Below are 14,370 nucleotides of genomic sequence, written 5' to 3'. Positions count from 1 at the left end.
AGAGATAATTACCCGTATTCTAATGCTGTGAATGCAAAGGCTCAGAGAGCTTAATGTCTGTCCTGGGGTCTCCGTATTGCAAATCTGCATACTTCCTACTATGCCATATGTATGACTCACTGAGTCAAGATCTTTTAACTTAACCTTGAAATCTGTCCTTTCCATGTGAGAGTATATTCCAATGTAAAACTGGATACTGTAGACACAAATTTGAATCTACAGCACGCTTACAGTTACATCATAAAAATAAAAACTCAAAGCTATGAACAGGAAAACACTTGGATATATTATAGCAAAATGGTAGAGGCAGTTGCCCAAGTGGTAGATCGTGGACAGTCTATCTTTCTACCTGTTCTACATTCAAAGTTTCCTTTAATGAACATACGTTCACAATGCAAAATGTAAGCATTGCATTTTTTTTTTTAAAGTAGCTGGAGAATCAAATAATTCACCCAACTTTGTACAGGAACAGAGGGGCCTCCCCAGCCTCCCCGACCTCCCCACAAATCATCCATATCTCTCCTTCATCTCCTCAGCCACTCGTAGACGTCCCAGCTATTGAGTCAAATTATCCAGGACGGCATCAACTGTCTGTTGATGATACGCTAGGCAGTGGCAAGAGTCACTTCTAATTTTGACAGAAGTCCAGATTTTGCCCTGAAGGGACCAATTCATATTCATTTAGAGTAGTAACAAATTAGAAGAAATACTGAATGGAATTCTACAATGAACTCTGGGTCTTTCTTAGCTACTCATACTTCTCTGAAATAATTCCTGTCTGGAACTTCTTAGAATGTAGCTTCGGGGACAGTGGGGTCAAAGGGAACCAGCTCTCTAAGGTCATCTATTATTCACCAAGGGAAGGAGAACTTCAGTGGGGGCCACTCCTTTGCATGTCCAGCTTCTGCTCCATCCACAGGCATCCTGGAACAATTCTTACGTGAAAACAAAGGTCTTCTGGCTTTGTTCTCACCTCACAGGATCTCTCAAGAGCAAAGCCCAGAAACTACCTCACATCTCCTCAAACCAAGCTTGCTCACCTTCGCACAGCCCTGTGGTCTCCAGGTAAAACTGGGCTCTACACTGAGACACACACTCGCCAGAGGTGATGTTCGCGCCACGCAGCTGCTCAACCTGCAGGCCTTCACCGGGCTTCTTACACCGGACACAGTGAGCGGGCTCTGGACCCAGACAAGTGAGGCAAGAGGAATGACAGGCTGCCAAGAACAAAATGCAGAAAACAATCCAAGGGTCGTATATATGTTGCAACCAAGGGGAGTCCCTAATGCAGTCGAAACCCCTTAGAAGAGTTCACCAGATACATTCTATCAGAAAAGTGCTTTCTCGTGTCCTATACATAGCTCAGGGCGATGATATTCGTGAGACGCCCAGTGACGGTGATGTTAACTGGTCACATCTCTCGGGCCTTGTGAGCGTGGTCAAGCTGGACATGAAAAACCCCAGCAAACTGGACAATATTGTCTCGGTTCTCCAGGTACACATTCATGGAATGATGTCTTCATATCATGGTCTCGTTTTTTTTTGACGATTTTAACAAGTATCCATACAAAGGCCATAACTATTTTTTGCAAAGACGGTCATTGCGTTATTGTCCACTATGTCATCCATCACCCACTCTATAGGCATCCAGGCAACAAATTCCTCCTAGAATTTACGTGAGGAAAGGCTACTTTGCTAGACAAGGAAGAGCCCCCTTCGGAGGAGCAACAAGAATTTAACAAGCCATCCCTGTTTCTCGTTCTCCTTGGCTACTGGTTGAAACCAGACCCAGACAGAATACGGGAACTACCTCAGGCCCACATTTGACATAATTAACTGTTTACAAGAGCTCTTTGGCATAACTAACTTTGATACAATTAACTCTAAAAGAGTTCTTTAAAAGATTTCTAAATTTTCTTTTTCAGAATGTTTATTGTGGCTGCCCTGTTTTAAATATATACATATTTATAACATATATATACAAATGTATATGTATATATTTATATAAAATTATATATAAAATTATATACAAATATGTATTTGTATATAAAAATACACACCAGTATATATAACATATAAATATATATAACATATATAAATATACCTATAAGTATATATATTCTTACAACTATTCTCAAACTCTTTCCCAAGTTTCCCTCCATATAAACATATATAAATTAATTGCATCTACCTGAAGTGTTTGTCCCAGTGTTCTAGTTTCAAAAGACAATGATCCCGCCCTCCCAATGAGCCCAGAGCCTTTTTGGCAAACAGCTATTTAAGACTTTCCATTTCCCTTAGCCCAGAGGCATTGCTACTAACTCAGTTCACTCAGCTATATCGTTAACAAAGAAAGGTTCTTCAGGGAAAAACAAAATGAAGACTACGAAACACATTAGCAATTCTAGGAGAACATGGAAAAGGAGGAAGTAAGAGTTTTGTTTTGTCTTAACGTATAGTAGAGGAAATGACCATCCTCTCAAGGATGGCCAGAAAAGTCATGAATTTCAGGAGTGACATCACAAATATTCCAACATAGTTTTTTCTTCAGATTATTCCTTGGCAATTAAAAAAAAAAAAAAAAAAAAAAAAGCACAGGATGTATATACATAGCCACAGAAGATAAACTGTAGGGAAAAAGTGTCCTGAAAAGTAACTTGAATATTTTTCCTCCTGATGGGAAAGTCTCTTAAGAAAGGTGAGGACACCAACAGTACCTTTGCAGAGCCCGTGGTCAGGGTAGAAGCCTTCTCCACAGCTCGACAGGCAGTGGCCTTGACGTAGAGCCCAGGGCTGGAAGCAGGCTGTGCAGTGTGAGCCCGTGGGTCCAGAGCAGCTGGCACATGGATTGTGACAAGCTGAGGAAGAGAGTGAGAGGGACACCATGGAACTCAGGTGACTCATAAGGGTTCCTTATAGGCCAGGAAACCCCTTCTGTGTCACTCTTAACCTCCTTCAGCTGTCACACTAAGTCGGGGGAAGATGCTTCAGGAGGTGATTGAATACCCATGACTGCCCACAGTGACTTTTTACCATCTTTTATACATGTTCTGTTATTTACCAGCTACCCTTTATTTAATGTTTCCATTAAGGGGTTTATGCACATTGCTGCATTTAATCTTCATAGCAACTATGAGGTTGTGCAGATGAGAAAACTGAGGTCTTGGGAAGTTAAAAAATTCACCGAAGATCACAGAGCTAATGAGTAGTAGTGCAGGGATTTAGCCCTAGGTCTGTCTGGACCTAAAACCCCCTACCTGAACAGGGAAGAGTGAGAAATTTATCTGTCTGAGTTCTGGGAAAACTGGAATTTTGGCTGGCTTGTCCACTAATTTGTCTATGCCCTTAGCCAAGTCAGGGTCTCTCCAGGCTCAGGCTCCCTGGCATACACACTGTGAGGTTGGACTAAAGGATCACTTGAGATATTTTTAGGTCTAACATACGATTTTAAGGAAGACTTACATTAAACAATCTTTATATATGACAATGTCAGGCATGCGTCTCTGCTGCTTTAGTCCTGGGTGATAATAATGGAACATCTCTGACTGGTTTACAGATGATACCATGGCCTGTCCTAAGAGATGGGATTGAGATACTAGAATACTCCAGAAAACAATGGGCAGGAGCTGGGAGAGAGGAGTGTGGTCATTAGGATGAGACTATGGAGGACAGGATATTGTGGAAGAGGGATAAACACTGGGTAAGTGAAGAGGTTGGTAGACAAGAGGGATGTTGCTAAGACAAGGCTGTAGGGCAGATTAAAACATTCTGCCACAAACCCACACTATAGGTGAAGTGATGATATATATGTTTGTTTTGGAGGAGAGGGGCAATCAAGGTGCCCCAGGCAGCACTAAGTTCCCCGACTTGTCTCGAAGGAAAGACACAAGTCAAGCACATGTAAATAGAAATTTACAACACCTCAAATAGGAATGTTTCATAGTTAAAGTCATATAAATCTGAAAGAACAATATATAAATAGCACATAAGCCCAAATTTTCAATAGATAATGGACTTCGGCTTTACAAGCTATCAAACTTGGTTAATTTTTTTTTTATTTTTGTGATGTGTTGTAGTTGCTGATGTATGTGCTTATGCCGTCTAAGAAATGATTTTGTCATACCTATGACCTAAGTTAGTGAAGGTTTATAAGTACATAAGGACTATATGAAGATCTTAAAGATGTTCTTCATGGTGAAAAGGACCAAATGATCTCTAGTGGTGATTGATATGCGTAAGTCTTTTACTTCATCACTCGAGTCCCACAGCATCCACCTACTCCCACACCAAATACACACAGGTTTTATAATGAGAAACCTATTCCTTTCAATTTGACGTCTTCTCATCATACACACAAATTCTTAAGTGAACATCACAAAACACTAGGTAGTGTCAACGTGTCAAATGCATTTTGATGATGATGACGATGACAATAATGATTATCCATGACTTACCTTTGCATCTGCCAGTGGCCTCAGCATAGTACCCATGGGGGCATTCAGCAATGCACTTCCCATCATGCAATACTGTCTTCTCAGCACAGGTGAGACACCTGGGACTATTGGGACCACAACTCTTACAGGATTGGTCACAAGCTAAGGGAGAAGAAACCAACCAGAGAAAGTCAATCATGAGCAAAGGGAGCACAGAACTCTACTCTTTACAATGTCCACAGTTGGTATCAACATGGAAATCACATTGTCTCGCTGCTCCACTGAGTTCTGTTTCTTTGATTCTAACATTTCAAAGTACTCTGTACTTCTGTTTTCACAGTTGAAGGAAACCGGATAATTACTCGTTGAACCAAGCATAACAAATACTCTGAGGCACACCCACCAGCGTATCCAGTATAATGTAGGATTTAAAGTCAAAATGGGCTTGGGGGTAGGGATGCCAATCCAATAGGGGTTGAAGATATTCTCAAACTCATTAATAATCAGAAAAATGCAAAGAAAATGGGATGTCCCCGTATACCTAATAATCAGAAAAAAAGTCTGAAGCTTGATAATGCCGAATGGTGGCAAAGATTGGACGAGACAAGCTTCACACCTGAGTGTGTGGATGCTGGTGAGGTAGCTGGCACTACTTAGTCAAATAAAGAATCTGGAACGTGAAGAAACCATCAGTTCCCCTCCCAGTTACCCACCCCAGGGCAGCTTCCATACAGGTTTATGAAGGGACATGCTTGGGGCCGTTCCCTGGTGCTCTCTAGTGACAGCATGGGGCTGGAGGGAAGTGGGGAGTCCATTGTCAACAGTGGACGGGTGAGCCATGGGGGCCGCAGCCCTGGGAGCTCTGTGCAGCAGCGAGAAGCAGAGCACCAGGTGATACAGCAACACAGGTGATTCAAACCATGATGTGGAGTGAAAAAAGAACCTCGTGAACTCTGTAACACATCGTTTAAGGGGAAAAAAAGGGTACGTACACTCAAAAGAATACTCATTTTACATGAACCCATAACAATGAAAAGATAAAACAAATAATACATTATATGTTAATTTTTAAAAAGACCAAAACAATTAAAATAGGGGCATCTGGGTAGTTCGGTCAGTTGAGTGTCTGACTCTTGGTTTCAGTCAGGTCATGACCTCGGCGTGGTGCGATGCGGCCCTGTGTCAGTGGCCACGCTCGGCGCGGAGTCTGCTCAAGATTCTTTCTCCCTCTGCTTCTGCCCCTCCCCCGTTCACACACGCATGTGTGCCCTAAAAAATAAAGGAAGTCTTAAAAAATTGAAATAGTTGCCTTGGCGAGGAAGGGAAATGACTCTGAAAGGAAGGAAAGAGAGAAAAAAGGAGAGGAGGAAGGAAGAGAGGTAGAGAATGGCTAACAGAAACCTCTGAACTTACTTTGATTTATTATGTTAGCTAGAGTCAGAAAAGCCCTTTATAACAGCACAAGTACTTAAAAGACTAAAGAATGAGGAGGTTTTTGTCTGTTAAATTTCCCACCCTTTATATCTAACATTTGTAAAACTCAAAGCATGAACCGCCACTGAACTCGGCTGCTGTGAACTCTTCCAGCCGGGGCTCACCGCCGTGTATGACAGGTTGGGCTGGATTTTTCTCAGCACTTGACTTTGAGATTTCTAGAGACACAGGCTCTCAGTTATAAATTACGGAGCCAACACCAGCCCATCTTTATCGTGAGCAACCCTAAGCTGAACTGGAAATAAGTCAGCATGATCAGCCTCAGACGTTTTAATTAACATCCCGATACCAATCAGTGACTTGGTTCACTGACGTTTTAGAAAATATTTATACGAACACTTCTGAAGGCATTTGGTACAAACTTGGAGAACTCTTAAGAATTTTAGGAAAAGTGCAAACTGCAGTCTTTATCCAAAGGCCTGTGGGTCAACGTCCGTGGTGTCACAAAGTCGTGCATCGTGCTAAGCACACGGCGGGCGATCAGTCATTACTCGTGGATCAATGGATTTCTTGGCTGACTTTCAGCAATGGCCCATCCTCCTGTTGGGGAGATTTTTTTTCCTGATGCTTTGTTTCCCAACGTATGCAGATAGCATTTCAGATGCACACTCTCTCCCTAAGCGCCTGTTCAGCAGTCTTCTTTTTTAACGCTTCCAGTCAGCAAGGAGCTCTGGCTTTCTTCAATCAACCTCTCGGCCCAAGTAGATTTCCACCCCTCACTGCCTCAAGGCTCACACTAATCCCTCATTTTTTAAAATCCGTCTTTTAAATACCCACTTCCCCAGCAGAAGTCGCTTTCTCAATCCAGATGTAACGTCTCAGGAGCAGGTCAGTGTCACAGCCCCTCATCAGGGACAGTAGCCAGCCTCCTTGGGGACGTACAGGCTAAATGCCTTTGGATTGGTGTGAACTTAACGTCTGCTGACCTTTAGGGAACGCATCTGCCTTAACTGAGTGGGAAAGTGGCGCTGGCAGAAAAAGATTAAAACACAGCAGCCTGGCCTTTCTTTCCTTGTTCTCTCCTAACTGCACACAAAAGCCGCTGTGACTCGTCCACATCGAGTGAGACTTTTCACGCCAGCGAAGCCGACGGATCTCCGCACAGCTTGAAGCAAGCAGCTGTGGACGGCTAGCTCTCTCCCCCAAGACACGTGGATCTGTCAAGTCCCAAACATCATCTCACTCTTGCTGTTGCCCTGCTCAGTAAACAAAACGAGGACAGTGACTCAAGAAAGATTTATGGGCTGCACATTTCTATTGATTTAGTGGACTTTGTTATTAAAAAAAGCAGTCGTCACCGCCTGTCAATAGGTATGACCATCACAGTAAACTCAGTCCGGACCTTTCATTCACTGTCAGGTGCCCGCCCGTGGACTTGGCAATGTCCACAGGGCAGCGGCGGGTCTGAAGACTGACAGGAGGATGGGGAGAAGAGGATTAAGGGAGGCAAGAAGGAGAAGGAGAGAGAAACAGCAGAGGTGCAGAGGGAGGCGCGTTCTTACAGCCGGAGAGCAGTTAGGAGGCAGGTAAGATCAAAAGCCAGAAGACTGAGGCTTGAATCCCAGCTCTGCCCCATATTAGCTACATAACCTTCAGCAAGTTTCTTAACGTCTCTGTCCCATCCGGAAAATGAGGACGATGACAGCAATCATTGGGAGGAGCAGACACCAAGCACAACACTTGGGCCAAACGCCGGCCTATATCAACTCAGTCCTCCAACAGCCCTCTGAGCCAGTGCGTCTCAGTTTCTCACCGCTGCTGCGACAAACGACCCCAGACTCACTGGTCTGAAACAGCACAGAGTTATTACCTTACAGTTTTTGAGGTCAGCTGTCCTAAAGTCAAGACGTCAGCAGGACTGCATCCCTGCCGGAAGCCCTGGGGCAGATGCATTTTCTTGTCTCCTCCCTGATTCTAGAGGCCGCCTGCACGCTCACTGCTCCTTCTTGGCATCACGCTGACTCCTGCTTCTGTCTCAGATCGACTTTTCAGACTCCTGGAAGGACCCTTGCGGTTACGCTGGCCCGGTGGTCTCCCCCATCTCCGGATCCTTGACTGAATCACCCCTACAGAGTCCCTTCTGCCATCTAAGGCAGCAGAGTCACAAACCTGGCTATTAGGACGGAGGCATCTTTGAGGGGCCATTATTCCGTCTCCCACGGGGCTACAGTTATCCCCGTTCTACATAAGGGAAACTGATGCACGGAGAGAGCACTCAGTGTGCCCAAGGTCGTGCCTCCCCCATGCTTTCCTGCCTCTCAGTGGGTTAATGTTTATAAAGCGCTTGGAAGGAAGCACTAAGTTGAGTTAACGCTTAACCACCTTGGTGTGGGCATTCAAGAAAGACAGAAAACACAGTAACAGCTTCAGCTTTAAGTCAGCGACACTGACACAAAGGTGGGTCTGCGGCTCGCTGCTCTGGGAGCTCCTTTGTCTCCACGGACATTCGGGTGCAGTCTGGCACCAATGTAGAGCTCAGAATTTGGAGGAAGGAAGCCCTGCTCCTCTCCCTGCAGCTGGGGGTCTGGAACCAGCAGCCGGAACCTTGCAGGATGGGGCCAGAACTAGCTCCATAACCACCACGCTCTCATGAAGCGGGGGCGTGAAAGGCCATCCTGGCAGTTGAAAAAAAGGGCTTGCAAACTGCTAAAACACTGTCGATGTTCGCGGCCATTTGCATATTTCCTTAAACATTTTATCTCTTTGAGAGAGAGAGAGAGCAAGCACAAGCCAGGGGGAGAGGGAGAAGCAGATTCTCCGCTAAGCAGGGAGCCTGACACGGGCTGGATCCCAGGACCCAAAGGACACGGGGATCATGACCAGAGCCAAAGGCAGAGACTTAACCAACTGAGCCACCAGGTGCCCCTTCCATTTGCATATTTGTTGACTAAAAGAAATGTTATCATTTTAATAAAACAAAGGATGCTGGAAGAAAGAATGCTGCTCTGGCACGCAGAGCAGGCACTTACGGCTGCAGATCCCCTGCCGGTTGTAGAACCCGAGGCCACAGCTGCTCTCGCAGACGCCCTCCCTCAGCACGCGGAGGGGATCTCTGCAGGCCAAGCAGTGCTTCTCCGTCGGACCCCAGCAAGCGGCACAGGACTCGTGGCAGACTGCAGGCAAACGCAACACCCGTGAACAAGCTGTCGTAGAAAGGACTGGTTGCAATTTTTCTTTCAAAGGTTTAAGAATTCATGAAGAGGATGTTGGAGACTTCATTCCCAAATTGCGATGCACATATGTATGCCCCAGGAGAAAAACACACCCCCCCACCAAAAATTTCTGTTGGCCAGAAGTACAACTGCAATAAATTACTGCTCGGAGACTTGGAATGAGCAATCGAGGCTTTTGAGTAATGGGAATCCCAGGAAAGGGAACCATAATTTTCTAGACAAAGATGGTCTGTCTAATTAAATCAGATGGGCCTCCATCACCGTGCCACCCTGTCTTTCATAACCAGACACTGGAGTGTTGACAGGATCACCAGTCCTGCTTCCAGCACCATGAAGAATCAGCAAGGAGGGATGCCATGTACTCTCATCCTTGATTAGACCTTGAAAGACCCGCTACTGCTGGATTTCCACTGCTGTCTCCCCGCCTTCCACCCCTGTCTTCTCTCTCTCTATTCCCCCCTCCCCGTTCCTTCCTTCCATCCTCCCAAAAGACTCTTCTAGTCCTCCCCCGCCGCTGGGCTCTGGTCCTCCACCCCCACCCCTTCGCCACTAGCTTCTGCTCTCAACATGCATCTTGACATACTTCTCTCCTACAACTTAACTTGCTAAGTATATGTTGTTCCGAAACCAGAGTTGTTCTTTAACACTCAGAAATATCCTCCTCTTCCAGTATTTGGTTTTTACTATTTGTTTGCTTTTCACCTTCACATGTCTGCAAAGAGAGATCTATTCCGAGTGATTGGTGTTATTAAAAGTCGATTAACTGTCTGTATGCCTAACCCCAACCTATGCTCCTGTTAATGCATCCTCATTTCCAAAGTGTTTGCTTCACCGTGGAGCACAGCCTGTTTGGCAGAGACACTCATTCTGACCAAAACTGGTGGGGAAAATGCCTTTGCTGATTGGAAGAGACTGGGGACTCTCTACCTAAGTAATTCCATCATGTATCCCTTCAGAATCAGAAAAGGGTGACTTCATTGTTAATCTCAAGGTCCAATCCCCTCCTCTCCACTGGAAACTGCACAGGAAAGCCTTAATTTCAGACAACTTTCCTCCCTCAACAAATTCAGAGATAATTACAAATTCTGTTAAATGCTATAAGGTACCTGGCTGGCTCAGTGTGTTAAGTGTCTGACTCTTGATTTCAGCTCGGGTCGTGATTTCAGGGTTGTGAGATCGAGCCTCGTGTGGGACTTGGCACTGGGTGTGGACTCTGCTTGAGATTCTCTCCCTCTCTCTCCCTCTGCTCCTTCCCTCCAGCTTAAAAAATGTTAGGAAGGGCTCTTTGATAAAGAATGACGCAATGGGAGTGGAAGCAACCAACTTGAGGTAGATCTAAAGGATGGGAAGTTGCCAGCCCTGGAGAGAGCCAGAGAACAGCACCAACAAAGTCCTTGAACAGGAAAAGAGATCAGGCGTTCAAGGAACTGAAGGCTGCCCCCGTAGTGAAACCTAGCAGACACAGAGGGACCAGCAGGGCACAGAGGGGCACAGTGGACTGATTCATGGCTGGAGGGATAGGCAGAGGCCCAATCAAACTTGACCTTGGAGGTCAGAGAAAGAAATGAGGATTTTACACTAAGTGTAACGTGAAGTCTTAAATAGGTTTAAGCAAGATCAACACACATTCTGATTTTCAAAGCTCTCTCTGGCTGCTGTCTGAGAGGGAGAAGGACTTGCATGTAGGGAGACAGACCAGCATGGAGTCCACTGCTCCGGTCCACGCAGAGGTGACAGCAGCAGGTGAGAAACAGGGTTGGAGGAAGGTTGCTTATTTACGAACTCCACACTCGGTACTTCATTGCTATTGAACACCTTCGTTATAGTTTATAATTAATGAATACTATTAATAATATAATTTTATAATCGTACTATATATATAGTTTAACACCTTATTTATATTTTATTTTATATTTATATTTTATAACCGTGTTACATGAGAATACTGTTTATATCGGGATAAGCTACCTAAGTACATTATCATTAAAGATGTGGATCAAAGATCCCAGTAACAAAGTCCACCCTGAACACCCATGAAATCGGTCATTCGTTCACATTGCCCGCTACCCTTCAACCACTGCCTAGAGTCGCCATCCAAGCGTCTATCCCTGCTTGTGCCTCAGCCTCACTGACCCAGGAGTCGCTTCAAAGCCATCACCTAACCAACCAAACAAAACAAACGAAAAACCCAATCCCATTCCTAAGAAGGTGTGCGGGGCTAATCTACCCGCGTTCAGCAGAAGCGCCCGCCCCGCGCAGGGTGCCGTGGCCAGCGCGCGGCCCTCCCAGCCGGCCGCAGGTGGGAAGTCTGCTAGCGGAAACATTCAAACCAGCCCACAACCTGAGCTCGCCGGTGGCGTTGCACAAACTCCACCGGGGAGCAAGGCCCTGAAAGGAGGATGGGAAGAAAGACTAAAACGACAACAGGGGCCAGACCGCAAATGTCATGGAAGGCCAGGTGAGGCCCTGGGACTTTCATCTGTAAGAGTTTTAGTCAGTTTTGCTTCTTAGAGAGTTTACTCTGCAGTGGGGAGAGGAGAGGGTAATTGACCCAAGACATTCTTTTTTTTTTTTTTTAATTTGACAGATCACAAGTAGGCAGAGAGAGACAGGAGGAAGAGGCAGGCTCCCCGCTGAGCAGAGAGCCCAATGAGGGGCTTGATCCCAGGACCCTGAGATCATGACCTGAGCCGGAGGCAGAGGCTTTAACCACTGAGCCACCCAGGCGCCCCGACCCAAGACATTCTTAAGGGACGAAATTGTCTTTGTCTGGGGAGCACAGAGGAGGTGAGAAATTAAAGCACGACCCCCTAGTTCTCTTTGGGGATTGGCCGGGAGTGGTGCAGACATTCAGCTGCACTGGCTTTAAAACAGTAAAAATACTTCCAACCTGGTTGGCAAATAGCGTCATCCTGGTCCCTCCCCGATAACCCTGGTTTCATCCCTGGGAAACCTGGAAGACACTGTGCTCCAGCAACCAAAAGGTCTGGCACAGGGGAGGGTCTCAGGGTTGCCCACCGCCCCCGCCACCTGCTGACCAATCTGATTTGTGCCGTACTACTTGTTAAATTTCTTTTTAACATTATCCCTAGTGTTGCCAATCAGAACAGGGCCAGGGAATGAGCAGGACAGAGGCTACAGGCTTAGGGACGGCACTCTCGCCCGTCACAAACTGAGCTGCCCCTAACATTTCAGTCCTGCCTTGGGCTACCTCCCTGGAGCAGGCCAGGTCCACGGAGCAGGGTGCCCTAGGCTTGCCATCTACCGGTTCGTGGGCTCCCAACGCCCCACCCAGGATTCACCCAGTTGGCAATGCCTCCAGCTCCTTCCACGGCCCCTGTAATCCTGGTTACACTTGAGCGGCTTAAGTTGTCACTACCTCTGGGAAGCTTTGCTGAACTCGTCCAAACGGTCCCTCCTTCCTCTGTGTTCCTGCAGCTCGGTGGACATCCTCTCTTCGGCTGTTGATCTGACTGTCCTCATCATCTGGTTACAGATCAGTCCCTTTCAACAGAATGTAGTATCCTCCAGAACGGGGGCCACCTTGGAATCATCTCCAACCCCCAGTGTCCAGACTGACAATTGGCACAAAGTCAGTGTTCATTAAATGTATGTTAAATGAATACACAGATTTTTTTTTTTTTTTTACTGGTTATGACAGTCATCCTATCCGTTACCTTCTACATGGAAACAACTAACCACGACATCATAGTCTGAACAGGAACAGGTGATAACTTCAGATAGATAAACTTGAGGCTATAAATTTACCTAATACATAAATAAAAGTCCAGATTCCTTACGATGACAAGTACTTATGGCATGTCTGTATAGAGTACCAACTGGAGGCCACCTTCTCTGTTTCCATGGCAAACAAAAGGCATGTTCGATGGTCTGGCAAGTCCGCAGAAGGGATTTTTATTTCTTCAATATGGGACTATGCTGAGCTGCTATTTCTTTTTCTTTTCTTTTCCTTCTCTTCTTGAGCTGTCTCTCCTTATAATGATGTACTCCTACTGTGTTTTGCAATTGATTTCTAATTTCTAACACTGAACATATGCTACTGCAGATAATCTCTTCTTCTAGGCTGGTTTCACATGTGGCTTTTATTACACTTGGCTTCTTAGGAAAAGTAGAAGGTCACTCCCTGACTTTTTTGCCCTAATTGCTCTTAGTGATACATTTCAGATCACTCAGGGTTTGAATTGTATATTGTGAAAATGTGGCAATAAATTTAAAAAGAGGGCTAATGAGAGAAAACCATCTTCTTATCTTACATGCGGCACATAATTTATTTAGGAAAGCCCCTGACTTTTCTAGAGCATAGCAAGACATGTGTTGTCTTGCTGAGCAACTCATTTCAAAATGAAAAGGAACAAATTACTTTTCTTTCAGCAACTCTATATTGAAGCCAGACTCTAAAAACAAGAAACTTCTTTTTGTTACTTGATAATTTTGAGATAGAAGATGGCTGTAAGAAAGTTGTAACCTGTGCTTCTCTAAGTATAAAATGCAGCCCCTTTCCAGGGACGTGTTAAAAGCACTTCTTATGGGCAACTTCTCATTTTCCAGGAAGCCTTCCCAGACCCCGGTGGGCTCAGCCTGCAGTTCAAAATGCCCCTCAGAAATGAGAAGGAGCTTCGGTCCCTCACTCTCCCATGGCCTTTTGGAATACGTTTCTCAGGCATCCCCAGGGAATTGCACACTCGATCAGCAGGCCCTTTCGGGGTCATCAGGCTGCGGTTCCGCTTTCCAAACCACCACGGGGGTTTTCACCAGCAACTACGCGGAAGCAGCCGGAACTGCAGACACAAGCAGCTGTGTCGTCCACAAGTCTTAAGTTCCTCCACTCCCGTCCGTATCCATCTTGTAGCAACCGTTAGCTTTCGTCCTCGTCACAAAAATGACGGGGAAGTACTTGCCAAGTTCTAAAGCATTATCAGGAGACGGTGGGTAAATTTCCAATAAGAAGCTCTTGTTGGGGGCGCCTGGGTGGCTCAGTGGGTTCAGCCTCTGCCTTCGGCTCAGGTCATGATCTCAGGGTCCTGGAATCAAGTCCCACATCGGGTTCTCTGCTCAGCAGGGAGCCTGCTTCCTCCTCTCTCTCTCTGCCTGCCTCTGCCTACTTGTGATCTCTGTCAAGTAAATAAATAAAATCTTAAAAAAAGAAAAAAGAAGAAGCTCTTGTTGGATGAAAAAATGTCCTTTCTATCTCACACTTAACTTCACTGTTCCTTGCTGTCCTAATCTGCAGGGTGGGAATAACAGTAGCT

General features: G+C 45.7%; 1 protein-coding gene across 1 annotated transcript in view; it reads right to left on the bottom strand.

Annotated features, from left to right (window-relative positions):
- The window catches only part of FRAS1 (Fraser extracellular matrix complex subunit 1), a 413,592-nt gene that overhangs the window by 195,657 nt on the left and 203,565 nt on the right, over positions 1–14,370 (bottom strand). Inside the window, 4 exon segments of the mRNA XM_047719626.1 lie at positions 1,041–1,217; positions 2,718–2,858; positions 4,455–4,595; positions 8,897–9,040. Of these exon segments, the coding sequence (XP_047575582.1) occupies positions 1,041–1,217; positions 2,718–2,858; positions 4,455–4,595; positions 8,897–9,040 (603 nt within the window).

This window comes from Lutra lutra, chromosome 2 (genome assembly GCF_902655055.1).
Source record: "Lutra lutra chromosome 2, mLutLut1.2, whole genome shotgun sequence".
NCBI classification, from domain to species: domain Eukaryota; kingdom Metazoa; phylum Chordata; class Mammalia; order Carnivora; family Mustelidae; genus Lutra; species Lutra lutra.
The sequence above is the reverse complement of the archived record's forward strand: the minus strand, read 5'-3'. Positions and strand labels throughout refer to the sequence as shown.